The sequence below is a fragment of the Colias eurytheme genome, chromosome 27 (assembly GCF_061535395.1).
Source record: "Colias eurytheme isolate Ceu_HAF_F1 chromosome 27, ilColEury1 Martin Lab GWU primary, whole genome shotgun sequence".
In the NCBI taxonomy this organism is placed as follows: Eukaryota; Metazoa; Arthropoda; class Insecta; order Lepidoptera; family Pieridae; genus Colias; species Colias eurytheme.
In genome coordinates, this window is record NC_143006.1 from 4892931 (window position 1) to 4911075 (window position 18145).

The 18145-nt window shown below is 31.8% G+C and overlaps 1 protein-coding gene across 1 annotated transcript; it reads right to left on the reverse strand.

Annotated features, from left to right (window-relative positions):
- Positions 1–1889: 1889 nt before the first annotated feature.
- On the reverse strand, positions 1890–17049 carry LOC149896884 (lysosome-associated membrane glycoprotein 5). Its single transcript, XM_090117247.1, has 6 exons — positions 16818–17049; positions 9267–9373; positions 8390–8521; positions 7504–7620; positions 6324–6526; positions 1890–5910 (listed from the first exon to the last, which is right to left on the reverse strand). The coding sequence occupies exons 1-6, from the start codon at positions 16894–16896 to the stop codon at positions 5664–5666; spliced, it is 885 nt and encodes a 294-aa protein (XP_089973373.1). The 5' UTR covers positions 16897–17049; the 3' UTR covers positions 1890–5663.
- Positions 17050–18145: the final 1096 nt, after the last annotated feature.

Below are 18145 nucleotides of genomic sequence, written 5' to 3' on the forward strand. Positions count from 1 at the left end.
TTAACAAATACATATCTACTTAAATACAGGAATATCAAGAAAATTCCAACAAAAACTTCAAAAACAATTCAATTAAGAACCGAACGAAATCAACCCCCTCTTATAAATCTCAGTTTATCCAAACAACCCCTACAATTAAATATATTAGCTGCAAAAACACCCTTACACGCTTGTTACAACGTATGGCGGGAATCGCAAATTACACGGAAAATTACAATTAATTGTGTTGTTTTAATAAGGGTCATAGAGTATAGACTTTGTTTATGTTCTTTGTTTATATCTAAAATATAAAACGTTATTTCTACAATTAGTTAGAAAGAAGACGCTATTGATTGCCAGTTAACTAATACTTTTTTAACTTTGCTGCTAATTACTAATAATAAGAAAGTGTTAAATAAGTTTTGAGGGGTCAATAATAATCAATAATAAAGTAATCATATTATGTCATTTGTCGAATTCTGATAAGTAGTTTAGAAGTTACGAGGGAACAGATGAACATACATACATTCATACATTGCCTGTCAAAATCATAACCCTCCTTTTGCTTTGCCGTAGTCGGGTAAAAATAAATATCCACATTGTCTGCATGTTCTTGGTGAAATTAAATTTTAATAAGTGGAATGAAACCGCAATTAAATCTATAGGTATAATATTATAAAGAGGAAAGGTTTGTAGTTTGTACCTAATTATGTAATTATGTATGTTTGTATGGTCTTCACGCATTAACTACTGGACCGATTTTGATGAAATTTGGCACAGACAATCTTTATACCCTGAGAAAGAACATAGGCTACCTTTTATTGCGAAATATGTACCACGGGCGAAGCCGGGGCGGACCGCTAGTGTACCTACAATATGACGTGTAGGTAAGTAGGTATGTATTATTTAATTAAATGAAACTAAGTATTTGATTTTCCGTGTATTGATATTTTTTATCTATCTCATAATCGAAATTCATCATCTGTAAGATTATAAATTATTTATCTCCAAAACGTGTAAGTTTATTGGCTCCCCTGAGGGCTAATTATGGATTAAATTGTGAGGGTTACAATATAACAAGTGTGAAGTGACCCTTTCCAATAATAAGAGCTAGCGCGCACGAGCAACTTTGTCTCCGCAACTATTTTGTCTCTCCCACCTATGGGCTAGTATGAAAGTGCGCGCACGTCGCGACGCAACTCCCCATACAAATTGATGGGAGAGACAAAATAGTTGCGGAGACAAAGTTGCTCGTGCGCGCTCGCTCTAAGATGTGTTAGTACCTAATAGTTTGGGTGTGTATAATATTATCTTTGGTGTTAGAGATTAATTTTGTTTTGTATTAGAGCAACTTTTGTCTCCGCAACTATTTTGTCTCTCCCATCTACTCTATGGGCTAGTAAGAAAGTGCGCGCACGTAGCGACGCAACTCCCCATAGAGTTGATGGGAGAGACAAAATAGTTGCGGAGATAAGTTGCTCTTGCGCGCTAGCTCTTAACAATCCCAAAGTGAAAACTACTGTTGTAGATGTCTCTATACTATAAAATTCGACTCTGATTTGAATACAGTGGAATGAAGAGTATAATTCCAATTAGTTTGGCGCACGTTCACTAGATGGCGTTCAAATCAATAGTGTTTAGTGATGTGCTTATATAATTTTGGAGATCGATAAAATGTAAATTTCTGTGATAGTATCTTTTTGTTTTCTGTGATAGATCTATTTGTTTTTGATTCCGCAGTTATAAATATTATATTGAATGCAGGGTAGTAATTAGCTTTGCTACTGAAAATGTCTGATTTATCTTAGAAAGTTTAGTTATTCCATAGTTTTATATGTATAAGTTATTTAGCATCTCAATAGGATTTTATTAAAATAAAGGAAAACTAGCAGGTATCAAATAACAACAAATAATTTCGACGTCATTTATTCATAAAGATAATTTCATAAATTAACGCACTAAATTACGATAATTTTTGAGATATGTCACTTATATTTATTCAGTGGTAAATGTTATATTCCAGGAATATGCATATATTGCTGTGTAGAATATAACTCGTCATAAAATTGGTGTTTGGAAATCACGAACGTTTCTGTTACCTTTAAAAGCTGTTGCATTATAACATCACCACTTTTTCACTATAGTAATATAAATATATGCTTCAATTATGAACTGAAGTAAATCTTTAAGTACACTTTTGTACGATAACTTTTTTTAATCAAATCTCATATAATTTGTTGAAACCATGTTAGGATAGAGCACACAGACGAGATCATTCATATGAAATAGAAATACATTGTAGACTGTATGTTATTTAGTTATTTCGATTAATTTTTGCAAAATCTTTCAAAAGTAAAGATTTACCTCAGCTCATAATTGTAACATATAAAATTAATATAATAAGCTACAATACTTTAACGCTATTGTTATAAGATCAATGTTATTGGAAGACAAATCGTATGGCATATAATATTTTAGTATAATATTTATTTTTAATATAAATGCACCGATATGTATAACGCTAATAAACTCACGAGGGAACAGCTACGGGAATCCAATACAAAATATTAGGAAAATAGACATCTTATCTACTCGAAAATTTTTCAGAAAGTTTTTAGCTTAAGACAGAATTTTATATTATAAAAATTTTACCGGTGTTCCGTTACTAGACAAAATATCTCTCGTGCAATTGCAAGTGTTTATAATAAATACAATTTAGAGGATTTAAATAAGTAGATAGGTTAGTAAGTAAGGTAGTATTCAAAATCTTAGACAGAATTAACATTGTTGTATAAAATAGTAAAATTATTACAAAAATTTGAATTACTATTTATGAATGGAACTAAATTTATAAACGTACATAAATTACTGAACCTAAGCATAAACTATTTAACAAAATGAAAATAAAACTATAAAAAATGGACTCCTTCCTCTTCACAATTCTACATTCCTAAGAATCTTGAGATTAATCCAGTAACAGACACCAGCGTCAAATTACACAGATCGTAAATCGAAACGATAGTGCAAGAATACAAAAAAGTGGCACGTGATTAGAAATACATTGAATAAAATTACGTTAGACGAGCATCTTGTATAAAATTCAAAAATACATAATAAAAGCAGAAGAATACGCGAAACTAAAGCCACTTTATACAGCAGAAAGCGTTAACGTGGAGAATTACAGACTAACTTACGCTAACCTCAAACAATACCGATCGAACAACGATCCAAAATAGTAACATACAACTTATTTGATTACACGAAAACGATATGTTAGAGTAATTGATGAGTATAAGGTATTTATTAAAGAAATAGCCCTCACAATAAGCTTACACACAGCAACCTTAACTAGCAAAACTTGGATACTAGTGTTTTCACTTACTCGTTAAACTAAATATGAATTTCTAAAGGAAATAGAAAAATATTTACAGAAACCGTGGAAGTAAATAGAGGTAGATAAATTAGAATCACATAATATTAGGCTTAATTTGCTTAATAATTTAATTAATGCAACCCACAGTTCTAGAGAAATGATTTTAGTTAAAGTATATTCCTTTTGCCTTTTATCATCATAAAGAAATTAATACTTGATACATATTATAAAGACAAATAGTTAAAACAAGTGGGGGTAGTTTTAATGAAAAAACTTACATATTAATATATTAACTCAGTAATACATCGAATTTATCAAAAACACACAAGTCACAACTAACGTGAAAAAGCAGTCAATAGTAAATTACCAGAAAATCCTTATGAATACTGTAACTTAGTATAAATATACAATATGTTAACACTACAAAAATATTCGCACTTTTGATTATTGGTACAGGACATCGAAAATTTCCATTATCTTTTTTTGTTGTTTGTACTTACCAACTGTAACGAATGTATTGTCTAATAGAATATTAATAATTATTATTGTTATTAATCAAACATGGAACTACAGCCTAAGAGCGAGGAAAATATCACAACATATTCCTAACGCCGATATCCCATACCAATAACCAAGTATGTACCAGTAATTTAAACAATTACACAACGCGCCAATAAATAATCGAATCCAAAAATGCCATTCATTTCGCTCATTTATTGGCGCGGCCTATAATACTATACCGTAATTGATAATATTATAACCTACACTAGTGGAGCCAAGTTTTGCGCACAATACAACATCGATATCAGCCACTTTGTCGCAACGACGGCGTCGAATAAAAAAGTATTTATTGCTTGTACACGTAATATCATCAGTGTTCACTACACCGCAAACAATTTATAAAATAAATTATCATTTAATTACATATATCCCATAATTATAACTACAAACGTATGTTGATAAATTATATTGTGTATATTTATTATCGTGTGATATGTTTATATATTATACTGTGTTAAATAGTAACAAGGGAAACGCTATATTGACAATTACATGAAAAGTCAAAGCGATCGAGTATTTACGTAGTGCTTAATATATTTTAAGTAAAGATAAAAATTAACCTCTTTAAATTCAATAATCACTGACATCGAGGAAAAGCCACAAAAACCAAACTCTCTCTAAATGCATATACGTAATAAATTTCCGTATTCGTTTTTATACCGCACATATTGTATAGAACCAAGAAAATTTTAACTTATCCATAATAAAATCACTGCATAGATTCATCGGATGAGATTCAATAGATACTATCTCCAACAAATCGCCTTGACTTACTCATGAAACAATTATTTCAATCAAATAATACTGCTCTTAACCTAAGTCTATTTAATCGTCATTACACGCAACATTCCAATAGATTTAACAAAAAACGTTCCAAACGCAATATCTACTTTAAAAGGGTCAAAATTGTGCGATTATATTTTTTGTTAATTCTATTAATATGCCGTGAACGGAAATAATCTATCCTATAGTTTTGCGGGAATATGAGAGGATTAAATACATTTTTACATTATTATCAACCATCAACAACGTTTTTAAACAACTATTTTATATATCTCTGATAAAATATTCCCTTACATAAGAGTTCGACTACGAAATTTTTCGCATTTATATTTCGCTTCATTAATAAATACACGTGTAATATTCGCGTATAACATTTCCGAATTTCTATAACAATTCTAATTACTTGACGCAAACGCTATTTATCGATAGTCGATATATTCTTACATACATCACTAGACGTATAGTCTGTTCCAAAGTCACGTACGATCTGCTTTGGTACAAACTTTACACTACGCATTGCACATGCGGCAAAATACATGATAAAATATCGCATTTTGGATGTATTGAGTAATTGGCATACATTTTTGAGATCAATTTTTTATGAATGCGTTCTGATTTTAAAACGATTATACGATAAATAAAAACCAATAAATTATCGAGAATATTTAATAATTGAGATTCAAAATCGTTTTCATAAAACAAAATAAATTATGAAATAGAGTAATCATTATTATAATTACTCAGATCTTAATAAAAAAATCTAAATTTAAAAAAAAATGACGAACGATAAGAAATCGAAATTTAAAAAAATTGATGACGAACAGTAAAACATAAATAAAATAATCAACCACAATTATTTTAGGTCACCACAAATGCCCCAAAAAATTGAAATTCGAATTCAACTTAAAAAAAAAAGGCCACAAACAACAAAATTCGAAAAAAAAAACTCAGAACGCATTCAACCCCTTCATTCCATCGTGTCATATTGGACCTTTTTGACTTTCAAATACCGCCAAATCGCGTAGCCTACTAGCGTTCCCGCGGTTGCTATAGCCAGTGCTGAACCGACAGCGACTGGCGCGGTTTCCGAACGAGTTCTGTTAGCGTCAGAGCACTTCCATGGCGGGCCGAATAGACCGTCGCGTTTGAACATGAACGGTTGGAGACGCATTTGACGGAGGTACAGTTTTGCACGGTGCGCTGTGGTGGGGTTACTGAAAGAATTCGATTTAAATTAATTTTAGGTCACTTTAAATATAGTGGAGCTGGAAAAAGCGTGCTTAGGGACCATAAAGTAAATAATTCTGTATTTATGCCTATACAGAATTATTACATAGGTGTATATTATAATCTTCTAGCCAGCAATGGACTATTACCAATTCCTAAAGAATTGGTAATAGTCAATTAACAATCAAGGATAAAATCACCTGTTATTTTTTTAAATTCTCTAGTTTACAGATGTTTTTTGTTGTATTCTACTATCCAAGTAAGAATTTTGTAGAAAATTGTTGTTCAGAGAAATGTCTACGACGAAGAAAAATGTTTTGATAGTTAGTAGAACTGGTTGAATTAATGGAATGATCCAATAATATTCCACTATACGCATCAAAATCCACAAAAAACTTACCTAGCATCTTCTTCCAGCAATTCCACGATAGATTCATCAGGACAATCGAACGACTTGCCAACCGGAGTGGGAAACAATAGTGCCCTGGGTCCAGTTGTGAGACTAACTCGTCGACCCTGCTTCGCTGCGTGTTCCAGTATTCGGGCACTCGAGTTGTATGTTAGTCGGATGCTGTCGACGTACCAACGTTCGCCGCCTGGGGTCTGTAGGAGTCAAATAGTAAAGGTATAGTTGATTGACTGGGCTGAAGTTTGCACTACTGTATTGCTCATGTAAAAGTGAAGTCCCATGTCCCCTAGTGGGGTAAGGGGCAGATGCATATATACATCTATTTCACTGATCTATTTTCTTTAGGGACAAGTAGGTGATCAGCCTTCTGTGTCCTACCAGACCGAGACATTTTTTTTCTTCGTCTCCACCGGGAATCGAACCCAGGACCCCTCGGTGTTACGCTCACGCGTCAACCACTGTACCGAGGAGGCTCATGTAGGTAAATCTTATTACTGTGGTCCAGTCGATATTTTATGTTTTATGCATCGATACGTCCTTAACTTATTCTTCGTTCTTTTGTGGTATAGTAGACATTTTATGTTGTACGCATTAATATCAGTCCGGCCAATAAGATTGAATAGTATTGAAATTTTTGGTGTTAAAGATAAGGCTCTATTTTGCCATTGGACTTCAATAAAAAGAAGAAATGTTTATTTGCTTTTCCGGAAAGAAACGATGATATTTTTCGTTTCATGCCGTTTATCCAAATTTTTATGTCATGAGTTTTTCAATAAATAAATACATAGAATAATCAAATAATATATCAAAGAAAAATCATTTACATTACTCCAAAATTAATAATGCGTAAATAAAAATCACATACTTAACTAATTTCGATAGCTGATTGTGTTATACTAACTGCAAAATTGTTATTTCTCATATGTGTAAAAGATCATTGTATTGTTCTTGTTTATTTTATGAGATAAATAAAGTTCTTTAAACCGAATAAAATAAATAAATGCATAAATGCATTTAACCACTCTATATACATATCATCTTCGGACGCTCGACTCCGGGAATATGACAGTTGCCGAACAGTGACGAAGATTTCTATGCGCATTATTACTTTTGGAGTAGGTACTGTAAATATATTTGACCTGTATAACTAACAACAGATTAATTACCATACCTTAGCAAAAGTCCACTCCAATGCAAACTCCTTGAAAGATAGCACCAAGGTCTCGATGTCCGCTTCTTTACACGATCCAGCGACATTCGCGTTGTTCGGCACGAATGTGTTCGCGTCCTTCGAAATTATTTACATTTTATCAAAGATAGTCAGAGGCCTTTGCCCGGAACGACCCCATCAGTGTTAGTAGTGTTTATGAGTACTACCATTCATCCACCTAAGATACCACCTAAGATGACGCAACCATAATATGCTTACTTTGCTATAAAAATCGTGCATATAACTGTATAGTATGAAACACAGCATTATGAGAAAGCAATGCCTCTTGCATTGTTTACCAATTACCAAAACGACTTATCAACACATTAAAAGGCATTTCACAAAGCCATAGCCTTTGTCAGTTACTTCAGTGTTACAGAAAATTACCAGACTAATTTTGTAACGATTAAGGTGACTATATTATTATGTAGGTAGTTACTAGTTAGTGCTCTACTGATGACAAAATTACTTTCAGCGCTTTCATTAAAGCCCTGGCCTTTGGCCTTTGTTTAGAATTAGAACTATTATTATGACGTCTGTAGGTATTGTACCCAATATTACCTACTAAATATATTGTGCCCTTGGTTACCTTTTCTACAGAAGTATCATCGTTTTCTACATAAATTAGGTTAATATCGTTCTCTACATCGGTATCGAAAGAACTTGACCACTAATATTGCAAGCAATATATTATTTGTCACTTTTTGCCAACATTTTGTACGTAAAATATATCGGAATTTTAATGCAATAGATTCAAAGCAATAATTCATTTTGTCATCAAAATCAGCTACTAAAGAGGAGCAAATTTTATGATCCGTTTTTAATCCATCATAAACAAAATACTCACAGCCCGTTCATTAAGTTTGGTCATATAAGATATATCCAGTAATGCGTCCACAACCAGCAGGATACATGTCTCCCCCCCACTCCCTTGGAGACGATATGTGGCCGTCAACAAGCTGCGTTCGGTAGCTGGCTCCTGGAAGTTATAAAGTTACTAGCTTCACCGCGAGGTATCTGGATAAATACACCTAATTTCATAATAAAGGTTTTCTGCATAGAAGATATAAGGTTAATTGTATCTAAATTGCATCAGCTTCAGATATTGCTTAAAATATTCTTATCTACGCATTCATGGTAAAAAAATTCCCAAAAACCGTTGAGTCCTTGTTGACCTGTAAGAATGTTGCTGGCAAAATTGCGTATTGAAATTGACTGGCAAGCGTCAAATTATTATTGACGAACATTCATAAAATTTTCCACCGTCTATTTAGAATCTCTTCGAGAGATCTAAAATACACAGACAGGTACAGTTTAATTCTTATATTTGCTATAACATCTAACAATATTTAAATCAAAACACGGGAAGCAGAGCATCTACAATAATAGACCTTAGTGCAGCAGATCAGTTCCAACTATCAATACTATTGTATTGTAGTCACTATCTTATCTATTGTATTTTCTACCTATAACAGTATATTTAGATTATTCTGACTATCAAAGTCAGAAGAATTGCTATTAAAATAGACAGGGTTATTAGTAATAGTTCGATTGATTCAGCTCTGTGCCAAGCCAAGTTTTATGGTCGGAATTTCCAATAATATTTCCAAGGAGAATTTCCAATCATCAACAGTCTTCAACCAACGCTCCAAAAATCTTACAGTTCTTAATTCTTAGGTACTATTTTTGCTTTCCCTTATTAATTATTATATCCATATAATTACCGTTGACCCCGGCGACAGCGTCGTCTTGCTATACTTAGTTATCCGTGGCCGCCTGGTCGAAGCAATATTGTCGAGTTGCAAGCTATGCACTGAACATACCACCATCACTGCCAAAAGATACCACATAGATTACCACATTCACGCAATATAAAACTAAGAATTAACAGTCAATAGACAGAGAATTAAAACAATCGTTGGATGCTCTTTCAAAATATCTGGAGCACATTTTCCTTGTGTGTTTTGATAGAGTGCATAGCTAGTACAAGCATTCATGACTTGAGTCGCGATGAGATAGGGTTGGTACGTAATTTATCGATAGTTTTAATATTGTAATAATAAGTTGATTTATTCTTGTTCTCGGATATTATTTGTCATATACAAAAGTAGGTATACTACAACTGTGTTTAAATGTGTTTCCCTTTTGTGAAGTTTTAACACATACTTTTATTTGAACACAAAATGACTTAACATTATGTAAATAGGAGATTATCATTTAATTTCTTTGCTTAGCATAAGAAAAACGACTCAGCTATACATTTCCTAACATACACATATCGCCTTATTGTCTAGCAAATTTAAAATAAAGTAAAAGAAAAAATCATCGAACAATGAATTATACTTATAATATGAGTCGCTGTGACAAGTACAATAGTAGCAAAATTAATATTTATCGATAACAAATGGCACATCACTACGTAGCATGTAAATGGAAAATTATAGCCCACTGAGATTAATCTAGACAGACGGTTGTGATATGTAGGACATTCTAATTGAAACACGTAAGGACTAATAAAGGATTTAGAACTACTCTAAGTCTACTTTGAAATACGACGATAAGTAGATGAGAATTTCTCTTATAGTGAATTTGTACATTATTCTATATATTGAAATTAAACCAACAAATTCTATACACAACTACAATAACAATGGGGCGGACAGATAGCGATAGTTGCTGTAACTTTGTTTTACAACATGAAGTGATTATATTTCAATAAAATTTATTGTACTAACTAACTACAATAAACATAAATTTTTTGTAATAAAGAATAAGTGAAACTTATCAATTGGTCATCGTAAAATCTTCCAGATCGACCATAATATCTGCCCTCAAATTCATAAAAAATACAAATCAATTTCATTTGTCGTTATTTAATTTGGATTAGATCTTAGATTACAAAATAAAAGGAATAAAAGGATTGGATATTCAATTTAAAAAAAGAAAACCTTCAACTTCAAATTCAATCACAGCATTCGAAATCTAAAAAAAAAAATAACGTAGGTACCTAAATTAAAAATAGAACAAAGCTGGGCCAGTAGAAGCAGTGGCGCGAACTATTAAAATCGTTCATTCATGAACTCGAGATATTGGCAATTTATTCTGGCGATTGTTGTCTATGTATGTAACATGGCGCGTTATTAGTGTCTGTGGTTGGTACTTTTCGTTCACTCATAGATTCATAATGACTTTTCACTTTGTTTCAATTGCACTTACTAATATCTTCTGGTTGCCTAGTACATGATTTAAATTCTTTAAATCAACGCTAGGAAGTTACCTATTATTGTAATGTCGATAAATAAATAGATACGTAGTAAAATTGTAAACTGTAAAGCAATAACAATAAGAACTAATAATTGTATTAGCTTTTTGTTAAATCAATTCAAAAACTCAATTTCTCTCAAAATCACTCGCTTTCCATGTGATTTGAGCTTTTTGTTACATTGAGCTTTCCATGTGATTTGAGCTTTCCATGTGATTTGAGCTTTTTGTGAAATTGAGCTTTCCGTGTGATTTCAGCTTTTTGTAAAATTGAGCTTTCCATGTGATTTGAGCTTTTTGTTACATTGAGCTTTTCATGTGATTTGAGCTTTTTGTTACATTGAGCTTTCCGTGTGATTTGAGCTTTTTGTGAAATTGAGCTTTTCATGTGATTTGAATTTTTTTGTGAAATTGAGCTTTCTATATGATTTGAGCTTTCTATGTAATTTGAGCTTTTTGTGAAATTGAGCTTTCCATGTGATTTGAGCTTTTTGTTATATTGAGCTTTCCATGTGATTTGAGCTTTTTGTTACATTGAGCTTTCCATGTGATTTGAGCTTTTTGTTACATTGAGCTTTCCGTGTGATTTGAGCTTTTTGTGAAATTGAGCTTTTCATGTGATTTGAATTTTTTTGTGAAATTGAGCTTTCCATGTGATTTGAGCTTTTTACAACCTAGTTTCTTTGGAAGGTATATGTCGTAAAATTATAAAAGGAAAAGGTATAACAGATATCCAAGGTGTAGAAAACCTAATTTTTCATAATGGAAAATGAAAAAGTTGAAGTACATTACGTGATACGTCAGAGTGTCATACCGCCATTTTTCTTATGGCCCGACAAGACAAATGACATTAGGTGCCTAACCTTTTGTCAAAATGTCATGTGTCTGTTAACATAATGTTAGCGAACCACGAAATTATTTTATACTATTTTTCGCGCACCGCTCCTATTGGATTTACCTTGATGATATATATAACCTATATAGATAAATGGGCGATCTAACACGGATATTTTTTAAATCCGTAGCTCCTGATATTTGCAATTTCAATTAAACAAACTGTTCAGCTGTATAAGCATAATTTTAATTCAGATATTTGTTTCCTTACCGTATCTTAAAATAGGATCAGAATAAAAACAATAATGCATGAAAAAAGTTTGAGACGTTCCCTATCTTTAGGGACGAGTGAAGCGTAAACAATCATAAACATAGCTTTACTACATATAGCATAATACTGCTTTACTAACTACAAAGGAGCTCAAAACTATTTCGTGTTCCAAACAATTACGTTCACTGTTGGTTTCTAACAGAATTAACAATTTCAGGCTATCCCTAAAAGCAAAACTTTCTAAGTCAGTCACGTTTCGACTCGAGCCTGAAACTTTTGGTATTGATCAGCTTCTTTTAATCTAATAATATTAGTACTAAAGATATAATTAAAGCTTTTGATGTAAAACAATAAAGACCGACCGACGTTAGCGTAGCAGAAACTGTTAACAAGCCTGAAATTTTAAAAACTTAGTTTTAACCAAGAGTTTCTATTAAGAACAACAAAAAAAATACATGTAAACAAAAATTAAAACGAAGTTGTAATATATTTTTAGGAAGTGTTTTCCGTCCTAAGAATCCGATTACGTATCTGTTTCTATGATTTTTAGATTAACATCCTACACTACGTTATGTTTTAAATTATTTACAAGGAAACGTATTCTGCGTTTACTGAAAAGCATAACTAACCAAAATACTCATTATTATCATCACTACATAGTATAAAACAAAGTCGCTTTCTCTGTCCCTATGTCCCTATGTATGCTTAAATCTTTAAAACTACGCAACGGATTTTGATGCGGTTTTTTTAAGCTATTGCATAGCTTCTATCGCGGGCCTTGAGCGCGGGGACTGAATCGAGAAATTCCGTAACGAAAAAACCTCACGCTCCCCACGGGGACGGGCTCGGAGGTGTGGCTTGGAGGCATGCTATGCAATAGCTTTACCGCGGCAGTCCCCGAGTGCCACACGTCTTTTTTTAATAGATATAGAGTGATTCAAGGTTTTAGTATACCTATAATTTATTATGTTTTAGACAAAGCGGGCGAAGCCGCGGGCGGAAAGCTAGTTATGTAATATACCACACAGGAATGTTGTACTCTGAATAATCAAATAAAAGCTCTCAACGGAATAGAAACCAAATGTAATTTACTATATTACATGCGGTACGAAAATACTAATCTAGTAAAACAAACATACATAATGCGTATGGTTAAGTTGTATTTAGTTGAATATGTTTTCAACTAATTGACGAGCATAATAATTTTATTCCACTGAAATGAATGTTGCATACAAATTACCTACTCTCTTTACTATTATGTATCACCACTTGCTATTCAAGGTCAATAACAACTATGCAATTTTTTTTAAATATAAAGCCATTACCGTTATACGTATTAAACAAAACCAGGCCCAGCAGAGATCCCTGTACCACCCCCGCATAATCAATGCCTACTTTACGTTTGTAACCACCTACCAATCCCCTATTTCTGAAAACTTCTGTGTAATATTAAAACAATTGAATAAATTCAACCTATTAAGAATGTTAAATGACAAGAATATCATTATTTCACACGAAATCAATTCACACTAACCATGAGCAACTAATTAAAATGTCAGACTAAAATTAACTAGACCTTTCCTATTTCGAGTTATGGAAATCAATCGAGCTCCATTTTCTGGAAGGTTCATTAATATTGAACAATGGCTCAGAATAGATTAATCTTTCTACAGTTAATTTTATATTTCATATATCTATCACCCTTAAGACATAAACCTCGACTTTCCTTATCTTTTTTCCCTTGTGTTAAAAGACAAAGTTTATTTTGTTCACTGATTGTGATGTATACAATTACAATCCATACTATAATATTATAAATGCGAAAGTAACTCTGTCTGTCTGTCTGTTACTCAATCACGCCTAAACTACTGAACCAATTTACATGAAATTTGGTATGGATATATTTTGATACCCGAGAAAGGACATAGGCTACTTTTTATTGCGAAATATGTACCACGGGCGAAGCCGGGGCGGACCGCTAGTATTATAATAATTAAATATTATATTTTTTATACCTCTATGGACATGAGCTTAACGTAACGACTAGCGACAGTCATATCTACCAAAATATCAACTATAGGTATAAATTATTGCTTAAATATTATTTGGTTTAAATAGTATAATTTATTGTTTTTACAAGACTATTAAAAATCGCGTGTGATTAACCATTTTAGGTACGCTAATCAAACCTGAAACCTAATTATGTGTACTAATTACAACATACAATAATTAACAAATACATGAATGTCGTGGGAGCCAAGTGCCAACTCGGTCCCTGTTGTGGGACCTTTTTTTTTTTTTTTTTTTTTTTTATAGTGGGGAAATCTTCCAAAGATACCCACGGCCCCCGGGGAAGGAGCCGTGGGTTATGTCGGATTCTTACCGACTAAAAACCCCACTGTGTTCCGTCGAGCCGCTTTAATGATGGGGCCGCGGGTATTTGTTAGAATTCTTCCGCGACCCCTGTTGTGGGACCTACATTAAATTATTCTAATGATGACGTAATTGCTTTATTATTTGCATAATTGACATTCCCAAAACATTCTGATATTAAAACTATTTGGGTGTAATCCATACACAAATATATTACAAGGAGACATTCATATGATTCATTTCTATAATAGATGCTGTAGGAATTAAAAATCGTGCCAAAAATAAAGCTTAAAGGAATCCAAGTTCAGAAGAATCAAAGAAACAAAAACCGGTTATAGAAAGCTCACTAGATCATCACTTAAATTAAAACACAATCTCATATTTTTTTCTATCTTCAAATGTTTTGAATAGACAGTCTTAAACTACCTTCACAATTAACAAATCACGGTCATACTAATCAAGTATTCACGGTATCTATTTCAGCCTACAAATAGGTAATTGTTTTATTAGTCTTAATTACTATTATGCAACCTCTGACGTACCTTTAAACCCACACGATCAAAATCGTAGGCGTAGATAGAGAAATCAATTTAACTACCCTCATTTTCATATAACTTTATCAACGCTATAGCACTTTCCAATCTAAAGTAATGGCTGGTATTACTATACTTATATTATGTGGTAATGGTTTTGAAAATAACATAATACACACATTATATTATTACGTGCCTACCTTTCATAGTAGGAATTTCCTTTTATAAATAGTAAAGTTATTTTACAAAAAAGGTTTCATTTAACTTCATAACACAGTGGTATTTGTAGTAATATCTACGTTCTTGTTTATCATATATCTAGCTTTTCCTGAAATACTTTAATTAAATTTCCTTCGTCTTCTTTAAACCACTAATAACATTATAATATTTAGTACATTAAGGGAATTCCGAATGTAGGTGTAATTCGGATAATCGTGAACATCACTTCAGAGCATAATTTTATTGTATCATGAAGGTATCGCATGAAAATTAACGGTCTTAATTTATATTTTACAAAAACTCAATTAAATATGTATATTATTTACGTTACATTTACTAAACAGTTTATAAATATGACTTATTTTTATTTTTTTTCAGTGATACCGTAAAATAGATTTATTAATTTTTTTTCATGAACTCACTTTTATATTTTACTAACCTAAAGGCTAACAATAATATCTAAGCAATATGAGATATATTTACTTACAAAATATTTATTCTCTCCTCTCTCGGTTTGTCCAAACACTTCACCAGATATTAAAATCAACAATCAAGCCGGGGTCGGAAAAATACGTATCTATTTCCAAAGAAAATATTTGTTTTCAGTTATGTAAGTAGGGTAGGCGAATATTCAACTACCCTACCTACTAATAAAGGTTGTTTTTCCTTGTCTTTAAGTCGATGTCGATGCCAAGAATTTTCGTGAAATAAATATATTTCTGTATATTATGAATTTGAATAAGTTTTTATTAGAATATATAAATAGCTTTGGTCATAAAATCTAGGCTATCTGTTAAGGATTTATAACCGACTTTCATTAATTAGAGAAGGTTCCTAGTCGTATGTGTTTCCTTAGAAAGTCACAGTTTTGTTAAAATATTTAGACAATTTTAACCTACTTTAAAGAAAATTATGTTCGAAATAAGAAAATGCCCTCAAAGAAAATATCTTCTATTATTTTATCCAACGGGAAAATAAAGGCCTAACTGTAAATTGTATTACCTAGGAACAATGTATTAAAACTAGGCTGTCTAGATTTAAATCGATTCTTGGAAGGAAGAGACGGACAATCTAGGTTAGGTCCTCTTTTCCGCATTGTGATTCACAATTACTTAATTATTGCCATTTATAAAATAAAAACTTAGTAACAGGCACATTAATTGGAAACAATGCAATTTAAACATAACTGCGATGCCCTTAAAAACAGAGATCGTGTATATTTTTTAAGTACTTACTACAGGAAACTATATAAATTTGCGATAAAAATGTTCCAAATAAATTAACTATTGCAATGGGGCTGCCATGAACAATTTCACGTTTTTTTTATTAACGATTTCGATAAAACACGATAAAACGATTGCGTTTATTTTTATAAAAATTTGTTACAAATTAGAAAAGTACATAGTCAGCAATTATAATAAAAAATATGTAATCTATCAAGTAAATTAATACGTGGGTATGAACAATTAATATATTTTTTAATTTTGAATGATGTTGAGGGTCTTACGGACCTACACCAAAAATCTTTTGTTCCACTGTTTTGATAGCTTCAATTTTGATAATCAAAATAAATGTATATTGTTCTTTATTAAATATGCACCTTACATTTTCTAGTATTTTTCAAATATCCCCTAAATTATTATATCTTTGCAACAAAAAATTCAGTGATAAAGCTTTTGTGAAAAATGAAAAAAAGCTTGAAATATCCTCGATTATTTTAATTCTCTGTGGGAATTAGAAGTTAGTCAAAGATTATAAATAAAATAGAAATGGCAAATACTCACAGAAACACAGAAACTTCATCAGGGAGCACATAGCGGAATCCGCAGCCGATATTAAACTTATGAGCGATCTGCGAATCATTGTGACCTAAACTACCGTCGTAAAAAAAACGTAAATCATTTAACAATTTGAATGTTTAAAAATAAAACCGTTACTTTAACTGACAAAGCTTAGTACATCTGATATCCATTTGGGCGAAAGTATGCCAGAAATCTTGTATTTTAACGTTTTATACTAAGGTTTGCAGTGGTATGGCGGACATTTTGTGACGTCAGGGGAAAATCAATCAGTTCGCGCCTGCGCAAAGCCCATCCTTGGCCTATTTTGTTTACGGCGACCGTGACGGACATGTTTAATCTTGTATTAACACAAAATGGCGACCATTTTTTATGAATGAAACCCGCGCTCATTCAATTATTTATTTTTAGATCGGTTATCGCGATGTTAAGATTGCTTATTATATGTATAAGAATGGTCATTCATAACTTATTTTTCTCACAAAATTCGGTCTAAGTTGATAGAAATTGAAGACTTTTGTTGTTTCATTAACTATTTTTCTTAATAAGCAGTTATTGTGCAAATCAACCTCTCTTTTTAGGTAGGTAGGTACTTAGGTAATAAAATTTGTCGTCATATCTTCTTACAAATTTTATTACAAACCTGAAGACAACAAGTAACTTTAAATATATTTTTTTTATTTAAAATAATAATTAATACATTCAAATTAAATCTAAGTATCTGAGGGGTTTTCCTCGTTCATACCTAAGTGAACATACAAGTATTGTGGCAAAAAAATACAAACTGCTTTAAAGACCAACGTTAACAAATTAAAACTGAAGGACAGGAAGCGTTTACAATGTACATCTCCTTGATGTAATCTCCATTGAACAGAACGGTAAACCCCCAACGGCCATGGCCCGTGACCTAAATAAAATCAAGGTTGACCATATGAATGTCATATTTTCATGGACTAGTGTGCAGTTAAGTTATATTATTGCATTTAAATACCAACGTTCTTACAAGGTATTTCGTGCTTTGTTTTTTTTTTACAATGTATTATTTTTATCTCTCATAATATATTTATAAAAATAAATAAATAAAACTAACTAATAACTATGTATGGAAGTATTTGCCTTTATGATTAAACCAAATAGCTTTATTTTCTCTGATGCACGCGGATTTATTGTGGATGAATTACAAACATTGAAATAATCTAAAATTAATTAATTTAAATAATACAATCAACTAGATAAAATATCTAACTGAACAAATATTACGCTTTAAAACAATGTACCTAATATCGTATTCGTAACAGTGATCAAAAAATTAA